Raw genomic sequence first — 23630 nt, 5'->3', positions numbered from 1 at the left:
AAGGATTGATGAATCTAATATGGCACAACTTTACGAATACATCTTTTTATTACAAAAAGGTCAACAAAAGAACTGAAAAGTCTAAACGATCACATTCACGGCTAACTTGAAATGCTACCTTACAAAAGATGGACAAAATCCTGAGAGGTCTCAAAGTAAAGCAAGGCAGTTTAACACAGCGGTTCAGAAGTGAATAAAGAGCGCTGGAAGGCAGTACAAGGTATATTAAACCACACATCCCAAATAAACAGCCCCCTGTAACGTCCCACCTCCATATACAACATGTTTATCTTAAAATATTTCTTCTCTACAAAATTGTACATTCCTGTTGCTGAGTTTTATATTTATAACTTCGAGCTGGAAGGTGACGGAAAACACTATTTTAGTGATTCTTCTACAGAGACGCTTTATTGAAATGAACCAGTTTTGACGGCTTTTCGAGTTCTTGAGTGACAAACGTGTTCATTTCTCCACGGCACGCTGTGTTTCTGTCTCTTGAATACTGTTCTGAAGCTGCTGGTGATCTCTAATGTCTAACCCTGACTTCCCAACATTCCCGAGATAAGAGTTTCTGTAACAAAGACCAAGCCAACTCAAACAGCGTTATCTCGAAAGCATTGGGTCATTACGAACGCTCGATACTCCTGACACTCGAGACTAAACTATGAGTTGAAGGAGAAAATACATAGAAGAAGAGCGGATAAAAAGCACACGGGAAACTATATTAGACAGTGATTTTAGTTTTTTTTTTAAAGCAGTGATCAAACCTACAGGTATTCATTAGCATTTAGGCTTAAATTTAAGATTTATGTATTTAAATTGCATTTCAATTTTATATTTCACAGTGAACGTGATTCATATTTTTCTTGTCATACATAAACGAAACCGGCCAGTTTCTGAAATAGTACTAATAATAAACAAAATGTGTTTTAAAACCAAGTTTATGTATTTTACATTTATAAGTATCTCGTACATTACCTAAATGAATTTAGCTAGTCGTATTTAACCATGTTTATTCTAACTGATTTTAATAAATGCATTTGGAAAATAGTCAGATATAACCATGCAACGACTTTGAGAGCAAAAATCAGGCCTGTTTTTAATTTATGCATGATTGACAAATATAATGTTTATTATTATTGAAGATAAACGCTCAAATTTAATCTGCAACCATAAAAAAAGCAGTTTAAAGGGTTCAAAAATAATGAGGCATAATCGCGTGAAAACGAGCAGCGTGAACATTCTTCAAAACGTCTCTTTTTGCGTTTGACGGAAGAAACAAAGTCGTACGGCTTTGGACTGTATATGATAATGATTGGCCGAACGTTTCCCCTTAGGATTGTGTAGCATGTGTTTTGTTTGACGCCAGTGAAATATACAAACGAGATTTTCGGTGGCTGGAAGTGATGTCAGAAACATCTGTGGACTAGTATGACGTCACAAAGAGGTAGAGCAATACATAACCAACATCAGACGCAGAAACGATTTCTAGGAGCGAGATAATCGTCCTGTGAAGCTGATTGATCGCAGGAGGTAAGAACCGACCGAATGCTCCTGTTTACCGACGGCTGATCCCAGAGAGCGGCACTAATGTTCCTCAAAGTGCGCTCTGGCTGCAGATGAACGTCAGGGGGAGACGGCGTGTGTGTGTGTGTGTGTGTGTTTCACTGCTTCCCCTGCTTGAGTCTCTCGATGTGGTGGCAGAGTTTGAGTGCCGGTCCCAGTTTCAGCCCCATGTACTTCATCACCATGTCGCTCCTCAGTAACATCAGAGCTTTCCCGTCGATCTCCTGCAGACAGCAAGAACACGAGGTTTACAACAATTAAACTCTAAATGTGCGATGATGTCAACACCAGTGGCGGCCAATCAGAGGCTCCGATTCACGACCTACACCTGACCCTTCAAGTGTTTATTCTTTACTTTCTTTGGAAGAATGTTAAGGACTAAATGTGATTGGACCCCCCACAAAAATACTGAGATATGCAGTCAAGTTAAACTTTGAAAAAAAACAGTCTGCTGTGAATATATATTTATATAAATATAAAAAAAAATAATTATTGTATTTACTGTTTTTTTATGGTAAATAAAATTATCATGTAATATTAAATATATATTTTAAATAAAAAAAACGAAATAATATTATGCCAATTAAATTGTATAATTTTTATATTATACAGTTTATTTAAATACCTTCAAAATGCAGTAAATGCTAAGAAAATATGCAAATGTATTTATTTTAAACACTTTTTAATGAATATGCAAAAGCAATATTATCAATATTAATTTAATTAGTAAATAATATTTCTAACGATTTCTGAGAAAAGCATTTTAGCATAATTAAAAAAAAGGTTGCTTCAATTAGTCGGTGTGTTTATGCTTATGCATTTAGCAAACGTGACTTGCATTGCATTTAAGGTATTTTTTTATTTATTAATTCATGCATTTGCTTGGAATTGAACCCCTGACCTAGGTGTTGCTTGCACAATGCTGAACTGTTTGAGCTAGAGGAATGTTTCTGCATGATAATAGCAGCATTACTTTCACACTATTTTAATACTAGCACTAAAGAACAAAGTTAATTTAGTAACTCGAGTTACTCATGTGAGACTGTCCAGATGGGGTGTGTGTGTGTGTGTGTGTGTGTGTGTGCAGATGAACGTAAGCCTCGCCAGTCAAGTGTAAACACAGATGATGCATGTTCCCGCTCTCCCTTGCGCTGAGCTTGATTTACAGACAGATCTAAAAGCACAGAGAGCGCGTGAAGGTCACTGACGTGTTTTCTGAAGAGCTCTGCGTGTGGAGCCAGTGCTGTTGGGTCCGCGTCCCGCACAAACCGCATCACTTCCTCTATAGACCAGGAGGACGGACTCCTGCCGGGGATTCTGGGAAGCTCTCGGTCCGTCGCTGTCTCGGGGCCTGTGGTAGAGCTGGCTGCTGGAGAGCGAGAGAGAGAGAGAGATGTGCTGGATCTGTAGCTAATGTGATTATGCTGATGCGGTTCTCTCGCTCTCAGTCTTTGATGTTTTCTGTCTCCTGTCAGTTTTCGGAGACTTCTGTGTGAGCGTTACTGAGATGTGAAGGTCTCGTCGTACCATGAAACACAGGATTTGTTCTTCTGAAATTGAGTTCGATGCACTATAGACTGAAATCTAATGTTATTGTAACATTATATATTTTATTATTGTTCTTTTTGTTAAAATGTTGAGACTTAAATTGTTAAAATATTATATGACCATGTGTTAATATCTAATTTATATGATCCAGTGATTTAAATGTTTTTAAAAAAATAAACATTTCGATACATTTACATTTAAAATGTCATGCAAATAAATATCAAATGGCTTAAGACGTTTATTTTTGAAAATATACAAATGATTTTATAGTGAATAAAGTTATTAATATTAAATGTACTCAATACCTTTCAGATTATATTAACTAAAAAAATCTGAGCAGTATTTACCTGGTATTTAAGGCAAAAACAAAACATTAGCATGCACTGAAAGATATACTAAACACTCCTAATACTTAAATATTTTAATATTAATTAATCGTTGTATGGTATGACGGTTAAACAAATCACATTTTTAATTATTTAATTGTTTTTTATTTAAATTATTTTATAAATAACTAAAATATAAATTATTAAATTATTTTATTTTATTTACAATAAAAAAGTGAAAGATTCACAACGTTTAAACTAACGGGACTGCAGATGGAAATTAGCATTTGCTAACTCTCGTACAAAACATCTCTTCGTAAGATTAATGTATTTTGTACATTTTCCCTGACAAATAAACTGATTAAATAAATAAAATAAAAAAATAAAAAATAATAATAATGATAATAATAAAATGAATACTAATGAATGCTGATTTATAATTATAAGGATCTACCATGGGGTTATTAGTTAACTAAATGAAAATATAAATTAATAAAAATACACAGACATTCAAAAAATTACAAAAACTTTAGATTTTGAGATTAAAATGGAAACAGAAAATATAAAAATAAAACATTCCTGTCCTGAATAAACTCAGTGATGTCTGCAGAGACTCACCCTCCACTCGTCTGTGTGTCTGTGGGGAGGGGTTTGACGCCCGTCTCCGGAGGGGCGGCCCGTTTCCATGGTAATACGGGTTGTTGGGCATTGATTGGTACTCTGAGGTGCTTCTCAAGGTCTGTGGGCGGGGCGTCATGGAATTGGAGGCGGAGTTCATGAAGCGCTGCTCCTTCAGTAATCCGCTCTCCTCTGGAGGAAGAGTCTCCGCTACACACACACACACACACAGATATATATATATATTCCTCTCCATAATTCAGTAGGAATAATTTCCATATTCTTTTAGAAATCACACTGAACAAAACCGTTTTATAATCTCATTAGTGAAATGAGTTGAATAAATATAGCATGTAATTCATCTTGAAAGGTAGTGCTGTGAAAGCCTCTCTGACATTCTGACGGGTGTGTGTCTGTGTGTGCTGTACCTTCTGACGGGTGTGTGTCTGTGTGCAGGATCTTCGGGGAGAGAGGAGCGCAGTACGACGGGGGCGAGTCTCTGGAGATCCGCTTCACACCTCTGTTCAGAGACGGACCGTCTGACACCATCTCCTCTTTAACTACACAAACACACAAATAAATATCATCAAAATTCATCTACTTCAAATCTGACTGCTGTGGAACAGAGATTCATCTAGAAGATTGTTACCATTGGTATTTTAGTAATATTTACACGCAGTTTTATAATAGTATAGTATTAATATTTTATAATAAGGTTTATATATATATATATATATATATATATATATATATATATATATATATATATATATATATATATATATTTATTTTATTTTTTTAATTTTTTTACTTTTTGTTAGATTTTATTAGGTTTTATCTACAGTATTTACTCTTATAACATTGCTTAATATTTTGAATTGGCTTTTATTTTTTTATCTTATCTGATTTAATTTTAAATCTAGTTTACATTTTGGTTATTTTTTTAATGTGTTTTTGTCATTAGTATTCCTCTCATACTACTATAATATTATTATACTTTAAGTTAGTATTTATTTTATTTTCAGCTTTATCTTACATTTTCATAATTTTGTTGTTTTTGTCAATTTAATTCGTTTTTAGTACTATTTATATACTATTACAGTATATATGAATATTTTGAATTAGCTTTTATTTTCATTTTGTCAGTTTTATTGTAGTTATGTTTTAGTCGTTTTGTTATTTGCTTTTTCATTTGTTTTTTGTATTATTTATATATTGTTATAGTACTTATAGAATGTTTTGAGTGAGCTTTTATAGTTACATTTTCGGTTTTCATTTTAATTCTAGTTCATTTTAATTTATTTAGTTTTGTTTTATCTATTAATATTTATAAATTTGATTTTATAAATATTTCAAAATCGATTTTATTTTTATATATTTTCAGTTTTCATTTTAGTTTTCATTTTAGTAGTTTGATGCACTTTCATTTTCTTATATTTAATTTCTAATATATCTTATATTTATATTTATATTTTGTTTATTTTTTATTTCAATGAACAAGAATGAGTTTTAACAGCTTTAGTCAACAGTACATTAGTTAACATTTGATCGAACAACAGGTTTTTTTTTCAACTGTTTTGAAGCAACCTAAGACTGAGTAAATTAAGAAATACTTTTTATGCAGGGTAAATTATTCCTTTAACATAAACAAAAACATTTCTAAATGAATTTCAAGTGGTGTATCACACCATCAGAATACCAGACACTCTTGTGGCCAGTCTGAGCCTGTAAATGTACCTGATTTAGCGCGGTCGTAGGTGTTTTGTGGACTGAACGGTTGACTGCTGAACAGATTATCACACTGCAGGTGTCGACACACTCGCTCCAGGAAGTGCAACACGAACCCGGCGCTCGACGCTGACGGCAGCTTCACCAACCGCTTCCCACCATCTGTCCGGACTAGAGAGACAAACCACGATACTTCATCATTGTGAGTGTTTTAAAATCACACTGAATCAGGTTTGTGGTTAAGCACTCATCAGTACCTCTGACCACCTCTCCTCCGCCGCCTTGGCTCTGCAGGCATCCCAGAAGCACTTTGGGCTGGTACGCACAGTCCAGACAGGCCTGAACCGTCTGCTGCAGAACCAGATTCACCGCCTCCGGCCCGAAGTGATCCGGCAGTCTCTGAACCTGCTTACGGTCCAGATGTGGGCCACAGTTCCCGTGTTTATTCACGTATACACACACTGATGGAAACGGACAGGACAGGCATGTATAAACACTACTGTACAGAAACACCATGACCTACTGCATTAAAACAGATCTGAATGGATTATTGAGGTTATCTCTGATAGTCATGTGGTCATGTGGTCTGATAGTTGTGGTTACAGTATGTACTCTTCTTATGGTTATAAAGTCTGATAATTGTGGTTATATAGTCTGATTACGGTAGTTATAATGTCTGAGTATTGTGGTTATGTAGTCTGATCAAAGTATAGTCATTATAATGGTTATGCGGTCTGATAATTGTGGTTACATCTTCTGATTACTGTAGTTACAGTATGTACTCTTATGGTTATAACATGGGTCAGATACGGTCAGATAACTGGTTACATAGTCTGGTTATAGCACTTATTGTAAATAGTCAACTTATGATTAAACAGTCTGATAATTGTGGTTATATAGTCTGATAACTGTAGTTATAATGTCTTATTATTGTGTTTAAGTAGGCTATTCTGTTAATATGTTCTGATAATTGTGATTACTGCAGCTACTGTATAAAGCCTACCTATTTTAGTTATATAGTCTGATTATTGATGTCACCATTGTCAAAGACAAATTTAAAGTATAAAGTAGTTACTATGTGTTCTGATTATTGTGGTTATTTAGTCTAATTATTGTGGTTATGTAGTCATACTGTGATCAAGAAGTCAGCTTTTTCTCCCTTTTATGACACACTAGCAGCTATATTTGTGAACAAGCTCATTTTATTACCAGTAGACACCACAGATGAGGGGGATCCCAGAGGAGGGAGTCCATCGCTGGGCATCTGAGTCATGGGGACCCTGGAGTCTGAGCTGGCTTCTATAGACATGGCACTCTGGAGGAGTCTGGGCTTCCTCTGAGAAACAAAAACACAATCTGCTGAAGTATTTCACCAAATGACAACCTCCATATCCTTTTCAAATGTGACAGTCGTCCATAAATACACACATAAGTCCTTTAATGCTACCTTGCTGCCTGGTTTAGGTCCTCTCTTCTTGTATTGACGCAGGGGATGCTGGGAAATGGGTGTGGTTTGGGGTGTGGCTTCTCCTTGATCTTCAGTGTCTTGAGCCACGGTGGAAACGGCCAGGGCTTTCAGCAATGCGATGGTCTCGCTTTTCGGCCGCCGTCCCCTGATGCCCTTCCGCACGGGGAGTTGAGGAAGAGGAGTCGGCAGGCGGTGAGGAATCGGCATGGAGCGCCGGGGCGGTTTAGGGTTAGAGGAAGAGGAAGAGGAGGAAGGTGTAGAACCCAGTTTTGGAACGGAGACTGCAAAATGGAAAAAATAAAGTAACATTTTTTTAATAATAATAAATAAATGCTAATGCGGTCTGTTCATAACTGTTATCTAGTTTGATTATTGTGTTTACATAATTTGATTACTTATTATGATTATATAGTCTGATTATTTGTGGTTATATAGTCTGATTATTGTGGTCATATAGTCTGATTATTTGTGGTTATATAGTCTGATTATTTGTGGTTATATAGTCTGATTATTTGTGGTCATATAGTCTGATTATTGTGGTTATGTAGTCTGATTATTTGTTGTTATATAGTCCGATTATTTGTGGTTATATAGTCTGATTATTTGTGGTTATATAGTCTGATTATTTGTGGTCATATAGTCTGATTATTGTGGTTATGTAGTCTGATTATTTGTTGTTATATAGTCCGATTATTTGTGGTTATATAGTCTGATTATTTGAGGTTATATAGTCTGATTATTTGTGGTTATATAGTCTGATTATTTGTGGTTATATAGTCTGATTATTTGTGGTCATATAGTCTGATTATTGTGGTTATGTAGTCTGATTATTTGTTGTTATATAGTCCGATTATTTGTGGTCATATAGTCTGATTATTTGAGGTTATATAGTCTGATTATTTGTGGTTATATAGTCTGATTATTTGTGGTCATATAGTCTGATTATTGTGGTTATGTAGTCTGATTATTTGTTGTTATATAGTCTGATTATTGTGGTTATATAGTCCGATTATTTGTGGTTATATAGTCTGATTATTTGTGGTCATATAGTCTGATTATTGTGGTTATATAGTCCGATTATTTGTGGTTATATAGTCTGATTATTTGTGGTTATATAGTCTGATTATTTGTGGTTATATAGTCTGGTTATTGTGGTTATGTAGTCTTATTATTGTGGTTATGCAGTCTGATTATTTGTGGTTATATAGTCTGATTATTTGTGGTCATATAGTCTGATTATTGTGGTTATGCAGTCTGATTATTTGAGGTCATATAGTCTGATTATTTGTGGTGATATAGTCTGATTATTGTGGTTATGCAGTCTGATTATTTGAGGTTATATAGTCTGATTATTTGTGGTTATATAGTCTGATTATTTGTGGTCATATAGTCTGATTATTGTGGTTATGCAGTCTGATTATTTGAGGTTATATAGTCTGATTATTTGTGGTCATATAGTCTGATTATTGTGGTTATGCAGTCTGATTATTTGAGGTTATATAGTCTGATTATTTGTGGTTATATAGTCTGATTATTTGTGGTTATATAGTGTAGTTATTGTGGTCATATAGTCTGATTATTGTGGTTATGTAGTCTGATTATTTGTGGTTATGTAGTCTGATTATTGTGGTCATGTAGTCTGATTATTGTGGTTATATAGTTAGGGGTGTGCCGGTTTCAGAATTGGTGATGACGGTTATGATGTGAGTCAAATGTGACGGTTCATAACATAACCGTCGGGGGGGGGGGGGGGGGGGGTGATTGGGGGGCGCTCTGATCGGTAAAGGGGCAGAGATTTCAGACCTCCGTTTATTAAGGAGATCTGTCACAAAACTCATCATCCGCGCCAACGTTTTTTGAGCAAATTTCAAAGCCGCACCCGCCCTCCATCCGCTGATTGTTTTGGGGTCTATGGCGATGCAATGCTTTGCTGATGCGAGCCGCAAAAAAAAAGCCATTGCCATTTGCCCATTTGCTCCGCCCACTACCGGAGAAACTGGTATGTCTTCTGCTTGTTCGAAAATGAATATGAATATTTCTAAATTTAATCCATTATTTTGACAGGAGAAGACAACAAAGAATAGTTTACATATAGCGTGTTGTTTAAGCGTGGTAAGACTCTCGCTCTCTCTCTCTTTGCATGTGTGAGAAACAGCACTATCAGTAAAGTGACGGTGAGTCATGCGCATTCACACAGAGTTTACAGAGTGTCAAATACAGGTGCGCTGTGTGTCCATTGAGATGAGCTGAAAAGTTCAGATCGCTTGAAGGAGAGAGAACTCTGAAGCTCAGATGCTGAAATTAATGCAAGCGTCATGCGTTTCAGTCTATGTAGTAAACAAACCTGCACGTCTCTGCCATTCATTAATTCACACAGAGACGCGCAGAACACGGATTTATATTTTAAACAACTTTTGCGGCTTAACATTTACAGATACTGGTCCATATGGAGATTTGATTTGATTATTATGCTAACTTTGGCAAATTCCATGACTGTCCATATTAAAATGCAAGTTTCATTTTCATGACTGGATTTCGAGATTCCGTCCTCGTTTTTTGCTTCATGGAAATCATAGAGCAAATTTCAAAGCCGCACCCGCCCGCCATCCGCTGCTTGTTTTGCGGTCTATGGCGATGCAATGCTTTGCTGATGCGAGCCGCAAAAAAAAGAGCCATTGTCTGTTCTAGAAAGGATGCAGCAAAGATATTTAATGCTAAAGTATGAGGCATAGGCCTACGATGAGATGTGCTCTAGGTCACAGTGCAGTGCAAGTGAACGCTGCGCGCTGGTGCTTCCATGTCACGGTTATCATTGTGTGCTTTACTTGCTTTTTATTTATTAAAATACATGCAATTGGTTGATGAAACATTTATTAAAATTAAGATAAAATTTGTACAAAACGAAAATCGTTTTTAAGAAAGGTTTTCTACAAAGCAAAATTTTATGAAGTGGTAAATATCATGTCTGACGATTTACAAAACTTCATTAAGTGGTAAAAACCATGTCTCCCGATATATTGCGCATCTTATGATCCTATCTAAAAAATGAAAATAATTTTTGATAAAAAATGTTTGTAAAAAATATTTTAATGACACGGTTTTGGCGGTTATAGAGTTCTAATGACGGTGTTCAACTATAACCGCCGGTCTCACGGTTATATACTAACCGTCACACCCCTATATATAGTCTGATTATTGTGGTCATATTTTCTGATTATTGTGGTCATATTTTCTGATTATTGTAGTTATGTAGTCTGATCATAACTGTTATACAGTTTGATTATTGTGTTTACATAATCTGATTACTGCAGTTACTATATATAGTCTAATTAGGATAATATAGTCTGATTATTTTTGGTTATAAGTCTGATTATTGTAGTTATGTAGTCTGATCATAACTGTTATACAGTTTGATTATTGTGGTTACTTAATCAAATTACTGCAGTTACTATATATAGTCTACTTATGATATATAGTCTGAATATTGTTTTATATAGTCTAATTATTCAAGCAACTTCATAGTGTTTATTTATAGTTATATAGTCTGATTATTGTGGTTATGTAGACTGATTATTGTGGCAGATAACTGTGGCAGTGTAATCTCATTATCATGCCTCTAATTATTTCATGAACCTGTCACAATGTGATGCATACAATGAGGCTGTTATTGGATATTTATTTGATATTAATTGCTAGAAAACAGGGCTGATGTCACAAATTTTGGTAACAAGTATTGCAGAAACTACAGATAAACTGCCTGCATTTAGAATGAATATACCATATTCAGAACAGCTCATATAATATTTAATATGGCCTCTGTTCATTAAATAAACAGGAGGCCTATTTATGTAGCGTATCTGTTGAAAGTGCTTGACTAAACACACACTTTCATCTGAACACATCCTGTCCTTTAACACACAGTGAGTGTGTGAGTGTGTGGCTGTGCATACGAGTGTATGTTTATCCTAAATAACTCCAGTAAAACTAAATTAGAGGGTTGTGGGAGGAAAAAGAGTTTGCCAGAGATGTGACACACTTGTACTCAAGCATATGGCAACGATCATGCAGATATTGAGTTTTAACATGACCCACTACCCTATAACTGTACAGTAAAAAACACATTTATTCCTGCTGTATTTCCAGCATCATTCCTGCAGTCTTCAGTGTCACATGATCTTCAGAAATCAGAATAATATACTCAAGAAACATTTCTGATTATCATCGCTGTTGAAAACAGTTTTGCTGCGCAATATTTTTGTGGAAACTGTGATACATTTGATTTTCATGATTCTTTGATAAACAGAAAGCTTAAAAGAACTTTTGTAACAATCTCAATCTCTTTACTCTGTCACTCTGGATCAGTTTAATGCAACCTTGATTTTTAGCAGTATTTTCGATATGTCCCACCTGAACATCAGAGACACAAAGAGTTTTAATGCAGCCTTCTAATCGCTAATTAGACTTCTGACTTAAGAGACTACTAATTCAATGGAAAATCTAGTTTAAGTGTATGTGTGATTTTTTTCAGTAAAAAGCTTTTCTCTAGTTGGTCTTTACTGTAAACACTCTCACCACTTTCCTCTCCGTCTGTTTAGTTTCTCTGGTTATTCTTCGTCTTTTTGCACAGATGTGTGTCTAAGTGTGCGATTTGTTTATTTTCAGACAAACTCTCGAATCCCTCGTGACCCGCGCGGCTCGCTCACTAATTATCTCATTCACACATAATTACTTGGAAGGGCTACAAAAAAACAAACAGCGCAGGTCATTCCATGTCATCCAGCTCCAAAACAAATCCTTTAAACAAATGTCTGTAATTCACAACACAACATGTGGCGCAGAATTACAAACACTGCAACGTGAGATCCGGAGGTTTGTATAATTTGGGGAATATTTTCTGCAAACACAAAATGAATTCCAGCTGCGGCCGAATGAACATGAATGGAAAGGCGTATATCATCATCTATAGCTCAGACTGACTCCACTCAAAACACCAGATCTGGATTAAATCCCAGCTAATTCATGACTTCAGTGTGTGTTTACTAATCATAAAACTGCTCTGTATTCTGAGAGTATGAGAGCCAAACGTTCACCTTCAATAGCAATATTATTATGTTGCACACAATATACTGTACTTACTATCTAGATATACACATAGCGTATTAAAAAAAGACTAAAATGTAAACTAAAAATAAAAACTGAAAATATAAAAAGTCAATTTAAAATCCTAAAAAATGCTAGAATATTAAATAAGTGATACTTAAATAACAGTGAAGCTGACTGAAAGATCAGGAATAAAATGTTTAAGTTGAAGTAATAAATTACTAAAAATGAAATATAAATACAAAAAAATAATCAAAGCAATATATATATATATAAAACTAATTCAAAGTCATTATAACTATAAATCCATAATACTAAAATAGCACTAAAGCTAACACATTAACTGAATCTTCTTTTATTTCCTATGAAAAAAAATCATTCTTTTTTTTTTTTCAAATATATGTATATTTTATTTCAACCCAGATGAGGTTTAAGTTTAGGAAAGATTGAAGCAGACATTAGAGTAGACCCAATTATGATCACATTAAGTTTTAAATGCTGAAACTGCAAAAGAAACACCTTAAAAACAGCTGAAAGAATGAGACAGCCTTGATTGGGACTGTCTTCCTCCTGCAGTGGTCACGTGATCCCCGAGTGTTTCCGAGCGCTGTAGCGCCCCCTGCAGCTCACACAAGCTCGTTACACCTCTTTATTTTACAGGATAGAGAAGAGCAGGGGAACCAGTTATTTTAGTTTATTAAATCAGATCATAGTACTTATAATATTTTGAGTTAGCTTTGTTTATAAATATATATTAAGTTTTCATTTACATTTTTGTAAGTTTTAGTACTTTTATGTGCTTTTGTCTTTAATATACTTACACTAACCTTTCTTTTTCTAATTTTAGTACTTCAGCTTAAACTTATTTTATTACAGTTAGCTGTCAAGGCATTTCATCTTAGATGCACTTTAAGTCATCTAGTGATTCATAAATAAAAATGCATTTGTCTTGGTCTTTTTACAACTAGTGATTTGTCATTTTTACCATATCATAGTTTTTATATATTGTTTTTATTTTGATATTTTCTGTTGAAATATTGAATTTTAGTTAACATTCTAGTTATTTTGTCTTTTTTTTTTTATCTACAATTATTACAGTTTTAGTTGTAGTTAATTTGATACATTAAGTTAAACTAAATGAAAATAAGAAATCTTGCCTTGACAAGAACTAACATTAATAAAATAAGTTTACTTATCCAAAATAAAACATTACGTTTGACACAAATTTGACACAAACATATATATATATGTTTTTTTTTTTTAGTCAGATTTATTATTTTTCATTTATTACATAGCTTTAATTCTATTTCAGTTTTAGATTTAGCTATTTTAGTACATCAAGTTTAGGTTTTTCTATTTAATTTAATGTTTGTTATTTAATAATATATTTCACATTTTTAAATGTACTTAATATTTTATGTTTATTTTCTTTTTCAAATAATTTCATTGTGTGGGATTGGAACCTATAACCTTCCCAGGCCACTAAACTGGTGTACAGCATCGGTCACTCACTGCTGTTTCCGGGCGGCTGCAGGCTGTGTTTGGTGACCGAGCACCAGCCCACGGGGAAGATGTCCCTGGAGTCATAGCGGCACCAGTAATCGAACGCCCCCCTCCAGCCGTCGAACATCACGAACACCTCTTCCCCCTTCACCTCGCCGATGGTGGCCGGACAGATCAGGTACGGGTTCTTCTTGTCCACGGCCTCCAGCTTCAGGCCGGGCTTGAAGTCGTTCTGAGGCGGCCGCAGCGGCTCCTGACGGAAACACAGAGCGTCAGTGTCACAAAACCTTCCTCCTCTGTGTACATCAGTTCTCTTTCTGTGGAGGTTCGGCACCTTTTTAAACGCCGTGGCTGGTGCTATCTCGGCTCCATTGAGCGTCCTCAGGAGAAACATGGGCCACGACGAGGCGTTCATCCTGAATCCTGAGAAAATGAGGGAGAGAGACACAATTATCATCCGTAATTCTGCTCATGTGTTCAGATTAATCTCATCAACAGCCAAAGCAGAAGACGATGTCATTTCCTGCAGCAGACCAATGTTTTATATTGCTAACTGTAAAAAAAACTTTCATTAAAATAAAATGTGTAAAAATTGAATGGAATATCAAAAATATATATGTATTTTTTTTATATTCCATTCGATTTTTACACATTTTATTTTAAATACATAAATAAATATAGATTTTTTTGTCACAAAGCCAAAATTTTCATTTAGTTTAAGTTGAAGTACTAATATTACAACAAATAAAAACAACAAAAAAACAGGCATATAAAAAAAAATATGCTAAATATATATTTTTAAATATTCATAAACTCCAAAATAAAAATAAAACATGCTAAATAATTTTTTTTAAATATTAATAATCTATAATAAAAAAATATATATAATAAAAATGACAGTATTAATTAAAACAGGAAGTAAAGTGACATTAGGATGTACTTTTCTTAGCAGACAAGCGCTGTTACCGTTAACTAAAACGAAATACAGAAAAACTATATTTGTGTTACTTGAAATAAACTAAATATAACAAAAAATTATTTCAAGTTAGTTGTGAAGTAAAACCTTTCTAATTTTTGTCTGGTTTAAGATGAAGTGCTAAAATCTTAAATAAATAACTTAAAATTTAATGAAAACCAAAAAGACTATTTCTTTTTTAAATAACTAAATATGTAAACTAAAATAAAAATGGAAAAGGGTAAAATATAAAGGTAAATTCTCTCATTTTTTGTTTAGTTTAAGATGAAGTACCAAAATCACTAGAACTAAAATTTAACTTAATAAAAGCCAAATAAATATGACAGAATGGACTAAAATGCAACAAAATTGCAAAAATGAACTAAAATCTAAATGACCATAAATAAATAAAAATGAACAGAAATATTAATAATACTAAATAAGTAATAAAATATTAATAAATATTAATAGAATCAGGAAGCTGAAGACAGGCAACATTAGAGAAGATGATATAATTTACATGTGTTGAAATTAAATACATAATTATTTCAGAATCAATTTCTCTTTATCGTTTAACTTCAGTTTAACCTGAAGAACTAAACCAAAACTCAAATAAATGTTAATTAAAACTAAATAAATATACTTAAAAAAGGGATTAGACTAAAACACACAACAAAATTACCAAAACCTGATCTAAAATTAAATTCTTAAGATGCACAGTCAGTGGGAGGAAGTGACATCACTCGTACCCAGCGGTGGCTGCAGCATGTCTCCCTTCTTCTCGCACGAGCCGATTGGCTGGATGTCGGCGGAGTCGACCAATCGCCAGAAGTCGTTGGTGCTGTCGCTGCCGTCCAGACGGAGGCGGAGCCTCGCGCCCATCAAGCCCATCACCGTGGCGATGCAGGTGGAGGTGGAGTTACGAGGGTCTCGGGCCTCCAGCTTCATGCCCACCTTGAACTCGTTGGAGGGAGGAATCAGAGACTGGAGAACAAACACTCAGTTAACATCCCAAAACATTGAGGATCAGATCTGAGTCTCTAAAACATGACTGATGGAGAATCAAGTGAAGCTGAGCTGCTTCCGTCCAGAACTTGATCACAATCACTCAAGATTTGACTAGAGCTTCACTACAAGAAGTGAACATCTCTAAACTCTCAATCAGAGACAGAAGGCATGAAAGGGTTAATGTCTGACCTGTCTGAAGCAGCTGGGAGGAGCGGGAACGGACGAGGTCTCTCTTAAATACCCCTCCCATGAGAAGGAGTCGCTCACTGCAGCAGAGAAACACACATGAGGCGCTCCACAGACTCTGAGCTTCACATTCAACACTCCCAGATCAACACCAGTACCTCTGAGCGGTCCAGGACCTGAGAGAGACATGCTCCGGCCCGCTCCGTCCTTCTTACTGTCCTTGAGATCTGAAACCAGAGCTCAGTTCACATCACACACACACACACACAGAGTGTTTCTGATCAATGTTTGGGGTCTCTTTACCTCTCAGTGGTGTTCGGACCATGCTGAGCATCGGCTGCTGTGAGAGGACAGAGGTCATCTACATTAGTTCAGGATTACAGCTTCTTTACAAATTAACTCTGTTTCTTTTATTTCTTTTCCTAGTGTTGATTAATTAATTACTTGTACATTTCTGCAGGGTTGGTGCTCCGCACAAGGGGAATTCATTTCTGTTGCATTTGTTTTCAAATAATTAATATTACCAAATTATCATTCACACACTACAGCAAAAAATAAATTCAACATTAATAATGATAATAACTATTATAATAATTGACCATCAATAATAAATGATAATTGAGCATCAAATGAGCAAATTATTTCTATTAAAACACAAAAAAGCTCTTTTAAATTGTAATATCATTTGACAATATATTTTTTTACTGTATTTTGAAATAAATTTTGATACCTATATATTATATCTGGTAAATAAATAAATATATTTATTTATTCATTCAAGTTATTTTTAAATGGAAACTGATATTTTTGTTTTTCTCAAGACGAAATAATAATTACATTAACACAATTTTTCAAAAAAAAAACACACACTTCTGAAAATGAAGTTAGTGATCTGTTCTCCTCCCAGATTCAGTGAGGGCTCGTGTGAACTCATGAGAAGAACTATTCATGTTAAACTGAGACGGACATGAAACAGAAAACACACTCTCTGCTGAAGGATGGAAACTTCCCAAAACACACTTCATTTCAGCCGCCTACGCAAACACACACTTCCTTCACACGCTGAAGAACCAAAGAATCTGATGAGAGAGTCCTGTTCGATCAGAACTCAATCACTTTCCCCGGACAGTGAATAATCCCAGTGTTTCTGTGCTAAAGCTCCCGATGTCTCGCCAAAACTCTCTCTCAAAAAAACTAAAACTACAAATATAATAATCATAACAATTATTAACATGAAAGGAAATAAAATATAATCTTCAACTTTTATATTGTTGGCAAGGCAGCATTTTCACTTGATTTACTAATTAAAGTAACTAAAACTAAAACCATAGAAGTTATATTACAACTTTAACTGAAATTAAATTAAATATGAATTTTAAATAACTAAAACATAGAAATAAAAGTCATTACTCAAAATAAACATTCATTTAAATAAAATTTAATATCCAAAAATTACATTTATTTCAGCTAGTTTCAGCACAATACTAAAATAACTAAAACTAAAAATAACCTGAAATAAAATCGAATTTGAAAAAAGAAATTCAGCTCTAGTTGACAAGTCAGCATTTCATCTTTCTAGTTTAGTTTAACGTGAGGTAGGGAAATAACAAAGTCTACATAAACCAATTAAAACATTTTTACAAAAATAACAACAAAAAAACAATATTAAATTTAAATCGAAATATTAATAAAAGCTATAATATAATATAATAAATAACTCTAATATTAATTAATTAATGAATTCAAAGTGTATTAATGAAATTAAAACAACAGTGTCTTGGACAGGTGAAAAGAACGAATGAATACAATATTTTCTGTCATTTATTTGCTTTAAAGTAGCATAATGAGATATTTATATTGTCATTTTTGACCGGGAACCACATAAGTGTAATAATAATGTGGAGAACAACCCCCACCCCCCAAATACAAAAATTATCAAAAGAAAAAAAAGGAAATAATAATTTTTATAATATAATGTGTGAGTGTATTTGTTCTTTGTGAAGTTGTTATACCCTGAAAGTTTTAGTTCAGTTAGATAACATTAACCTGCTTTTTTTTTTTGTCAAAATGAGTGCAACATGAGAGTTAATGTAACAATTTAATGTAAAATGGTTATGTAAATACAGTTTATTAAATTAAATTAAGATTTTCACAATTACTGTATAAAAACTCTGCGTGTCTCCTCATGAATGACATCCATTGTGTGCAAAACATTTATATATATATATATATATATATATATATATATATATATATACATTTTTTGGATAAATCTTATAATAAAATAGCAAAAATAAACATTCTCACTTAGAAATTTCACAAATAATTACAAAGAAAATGTCAAGTTAGATTGAATTAAACACTAAAGTTTGAAGTAGAAATGACAGAGTATTTCCCTGTAAATCTTTGTTTTCCTTTCATCTTCTGTTGTGGTCAGTTTCTGTGTGGAGATCTCGTCTCTGATCTCTAATGATGTGTGCGGGGTCAGAGGTCATCACTAATCACTTCCCACAGACTCTGAAACACTTCGTTTGCTGGTATTTCAGCTTTAATTACTCACGTGTGTGATGAAAGCTGCAACACCAGTGAAACTGAGAATAAAAACTATCACAACTTCCTTAAGATTCATAAAAGAATTATTACGCTGAACCGAAATCAGAACCAAAATCATAATCTAAATATGCAAGAATCTATTTAAATGTCATTTTGACCTCAAATTCAAAATAAATTATAAATGATTTTAAAATTCCAAGGTAACATCATGGTTTCATTAACGTTGTATTGCAGCATTTTTACACACACTTAACTGTCGTGAAAATAGTGTTGCATGGTGCACCGATTAATTAATAAAAATCAGATAAAACGCTCCTAAAACTAACATAAAGACCCATAAAACTGATCATATTCCTGAAATGGTTTTGATATTGAGTTATTCTGTTTATTATCAACTGGATAAGAGTCATATTTAATAAAATAAATACAACAACAATCTAAAACTAACAAAAAGTAGGTAAAGAGCTACGCACAAATATAAAGGCTACGCACAAATATAAGCAGAATAAATATATACAGTTTTACAAATATTAATATGAGCAAAATTTAATAAAAAAATTATTCTACTGAAAAAAAAATATATATATATATATATTTTTTTTTCAAAGGTGTAAATCCAAGATTACTTGAGCATGTTTTACAAGAAAATACTATTTCAGTCTTTGTTACTTTACTTTTTTATTTCACATTTAATTCAATGTACTGCTTGTCATTTCTTTGTAATTATTTATGAAATTTACTATCAATTTCTGTTTAAAATTTTTTTTTTTTGCAACAGTTTATGTAAAATGTCACAATTACAGCATGCAAAAATATTGTTATGAACGAATTACACAAAAAACTTGTATGCAAATAAGTTTTTACTTATTAATTTGCCAGCAAATAATTTAAAGCATTGAATCAAACGTTTAAATAACTATATTAAAAATTATATATGTGGTTATTAAATATTGAATATAAAATAAATAATTAAATATCATTATATTGAATTTGATTAAATATAAAGTAGTTAAGCTAATAAAAACTACTATTAATATTATCATTAAATGAACGTTTCAGACATCAGCACGTATCATGACATCTCTGACTCACCTTCAATCATAACATATCCCATAATTCCCCTGAGATTCCCACAGCGAAGGATCCCAACATTCCCAGAGGCACATCACATTCCTGACACAATCACTCATTCACAGAAATGTTCATTTTGAATTCAAAGCTTCGTTTAATAAAGTTTGATTCACCGGTTCGCTTGACTGAGAGATGATTGACAGGTGGGCGGGGCTTAGTGCCGTGACTGTTTGATTTCCTGTGGTCTGCATCATCATCCAGCCTCCGTCAGACACAACAGTCTTCTCTCTCAGACACACAAACACAACCTCCACCTCACCATCATTTGCACATTGTGCACGAGCCATACATTCATTCATCATGCAGCCAGTCTCCACCGCACAACTCACAGCTGACACATTCATTTACAAGAATAATCAGAAAGAAAGAAAGAAAACGAAGACTCTGAAAGTTTCTGACACTGTTTGAAGGAGATCCCATATTTATACAATAATACTTAATTAATCCTTATTTTCCAACAAAGTAATAACAGTTACCAGAGTTATACAACATGTAAATGAATATGTGATCTATTATGCTTGGTTTTTTTTTATACAAAGTGTCAAAAAAAATATTTTTGCTATATATATATATATATATATATATATATATATATATATATATATATATATATATATATATATATATATTAGTGCTGTCAAATGATTAATAATGGCATCCAAAATATTTTTTTTTCCATAATATCTGTGTGTACTGTGTACATTTATTATTTATATAGAAATGTTTAAGAATATTTAAGAAATTTTTTTTTAAATATATATTTACAATATTTAAATGTATATATACTATATATATATACACACACACACACACACACACATATATATATATTTTTTTTTTCATATATAGATGTATGTTTGTGTTTATATATATATAATAAATGTACATAGTACACACACATATTATGTAAACAAAAAACTTTTATATATATATATATATATATATATATATATATATATATATATATATATATATATATATATATATATATATATAAAATGAAAATTTAAGATGAAAGCATTTAAACTTATGAAAGATTAAAACATAATAAACGTATATAACTTGTATAGCTTTGGTATACCATTAGCATTATTAAATTATATTATATGATAAATAATTGTATTATTATTATTACTATTATAAATAATAATTATAATTATAATATTATAATACATTAATATAATAATTATAACTATATTAAATATAATTAATTATTATCTAAACTTTTACATACATAATTAAACATGAAATGTATCATACTTACAAATTAATAAATAGGTATATAATTTTAATTCATTATTACATATTGTACTATAGTGCGATATATTTTAATAAAAAAGTGTTAAAATATATATAATAACATTTTATGTAATGTATTGAAAACACACGGAGAAGGGAAATCTATTATATAAATATAAACATTTGATTATCAGAGCCACATCTATAATAAACAATTAATGTTAAAACCTATTACTTTCTTAATTTTGCACTTAAGTTGGTAACAGAGATGGTTATGATATTATTTAATAATTAATTACAAAGGCATTTACATGGGATTTATGAATACTTAAAATAATACTAAAGTGCACGTCTTTTAAAAAACACGGCGTTACCACAGTAACAACAAAATAACGGCTGTTCTTATTTTTGCGTAAACTTTGTAAACAACATCAGTGTTTTAGACGTTACTGATGTAATAACGCAGTAATACTGATCCTGAGATGATGAAAATATGAAAATATGAGTGTGTTTATGACTACAAACCCCCGGTTAATACACATCAACAGCGATATGATCAATAACGACGAAACACAAACATCTGCGCGTTATTAGATCAGAATTATAACATCAATAAAGAGAGCGCTGAACACCAGGCGACATAAACGGCTGAATTATCCTACACAGCATGTGAAAAAGTTCATCGTTGACATCCGATAATAACGACTAATATCCTAACTCATGGGAGAAGATAACATAAGTAGGGAAATGTCGACCAACCTTCGCTTTTTTGTCGAAATGTAGACAGATTTCAGCACTTTTCGCAGATCTCCGTCGCCATGTTTGGGTCAGAACTGCGCATGCGCAGACGCACAGCAGCTCATACGCACACGGTATTAAAAAAACACAAAAAAACTTTTAGTCTGTTTATTAAAGAGAATGGAATAGAGAGCACTGTTAAAAAATAAACTCATTATGGTTATTATTTAATTAATATTTAATTAGTTTCTTGATTTAAATTAGCTCTTCGATTTAATAGCACAGCTTATTAATAAATTAATAATGAAGACTGTTTAATTGTTTTAATGCATACGACTGGTAATGCACTACCAGTCAAACGCTTTTGAACTGTTAGATTTTTTTATCTATATTTTTTTAAAAGAATGATCTTCTGCTAATTAAGCTTGAATTTATTTAATGCAAAATACAGCTTATATTTTTATTATATTAAAAAAACTGCTTTCTATTGGAATATATATCAGCTTTCATTTTCAGAGTCACATGATCTTCAGAAATCATTCTGATTTGCTGCTCAAGAAACTTTTCTGATTATTATTATTAATATTTAAAACAGTTGAGTTCACTATTTTTTTTTTTTGGATTCTTTGATGAATACAAATATCCAAAGATCAGCATTTATCTGAAATAAAAAGTTTTTTGGTGGGGAAAGAAATTATAAAAATTAACGGTTTTATTTAGCAAGGATGCTTTAAATCGATCAGAAATGACGATAAAGACATTCATAATATATAATTAATAGTGCTGTCAAAATTAGCGCGTTAACGCATTCGATTAATTTGAAATATTTAACGCGTTAAAAAAAAATAACGCAATTAACGCGGTTGCAGTTTTTTTTTTATTTCCAGTTGTGGCCTATGTGTGTTCAACGTGCAAAGAAATATGGATAAGACCAAGGAAGGACTTTTAGACGGAAAGTTTCAGTATAAAACTCTGCCGGATTACTCTTCAGTCTGCCACAAGAAACATTAGGCTACTCTTCATTTAGTCTGCCACAAGAAACAGCAACATTAAAATCATGAACTCAAATGACATTGTTTAAAATAAAAAAAACAATGAATGTAACAGTGCGTAAATCAGACCTTTCTGTAACGCTAACGTTAATAAGCTTAAATGAAAATAACGAAATGATTGTGTAACGGAGTATTTTTTCTTGTCAATCACTCCTGTACGCGTGCATCACTGTCCTCCTCAGCTGCAGCAACTTGCGCTCTCTCTCTTCATCAAGCTTTAAAACAAAAAGGGGACAAAAAGATCATATTGTCTTTGTGCATAGGCTATAGATTAATTAGATAAATGAATATCTAAATTTGTGCCTTGCCGTCTACGGTATTTTTTTAGAACTTAGAAAATAGATGCTGCAGCCAATGAGCAGCCAGCGGGGGCTGCAGGACGACTCAACCTCCGCAGACAGTTTTTAATGTTTATCAGACAATAAATACTCAAGATTTTGCTTTAGTATAACTCACAACGAGTTTCACACACCTCCTCCGGCCACGTTGAGTTGTTGACACTTAACAGTGGGAAAGCGCCACAAATGCGCTATTCACTTGTATAACTTAAGGGTGAATGGGTAATGTAGTTTCTGCTCTGGGTGGGATGAATTAGGAAGCTTGCATTGTGAAGGGCGCTCTGAAAATCGGCAGTGCAGGTAAAAGATTAAAACCTCTATTAAAACAGATGTCCAGATGAGCGTACCGTTACGCTACAAGCACGTTCTGGGCGCACGGAGAGGTGGCGGTAAGCTCAAGAGTTATATTTGGAAGTGGCGGTACTGAGTACAGGTGCGTACTGGCCCACATAAAGCACTGGCAATGACTATACTTTGGAATTTTTTTGCAGTCCACTTAGAATTCAACATGGAAATCATTTTTGTTGTTTATTGGCATTGATTGTTTTGAAATTCAAATGGTACTTACATGCC

General features: G+C 33.0%; 1 protein-coding gene across 2 annotated transcripts; it reads right to left on the bottom strand.

Moving 5' to 3' along the window:
* Window positions 1-29: 29 nt before the first annotated feature.
* LOC113065417 (polycomb protein SCMH1-like) lies at window positions 30-21767 on the bottom strand. Of its 2 annotated transcripts, none has more exons than XM_026236640.1 (15): window positions 21689-21767; window positions 16310-16346; window positions 16165-16233; window positions 16010-16086; window positions 15562-15796; window positions 14192-14280; window positions 13867-14110; window positions 7234-7535; window positions 6996-7122; window positions 6044-6247; window positions 5796-5957; window positions 4487-4618; window positions 4059-4268; window positions 2775-2935; window positions 30-1790 (listed from the first exon to the last, which is right to left on the bottom strand). In XM_026236640.1, exons 2-15 carry the CDS (start codon window positions 16338-16340, stop codon window positions 1665-1667), a joined length of 2169 nt encoding a protein of 722 aa, XP_026092425.1. In that variant the 5' UTR covers window positions 16341-16346; window positions 21689-21767; the 3' UTR covers window positions 30-1664. The 2 variants fall into 2 exon arrangements, with proteins under 2 accessions (XP_026092425.1, XP_026092426.1); XM_026236641.1 differs by having other exon boundaries at window positions 2775-2932.
* Between the last annotated feature and the right edge of the window lie 1863 nt (window positions 21768-23630).

This window comes from Carassius auratus, chromosome 48 (genome assembly GCF_003368295.1).
Source record: "Carassius auratus strain Wakin chromosome 48, ASM336829v1, whole genome shotgun sequence".
Lineage (NCBI taxonomy): Eukaryota > Metazoa > Chordata > Actinopteri > Cypriniformes > Cyprinidae > Carassius > Carassius auratus.
This window is presented reverse-complemented; position numbering and strand designations above follow the sequence as displayed.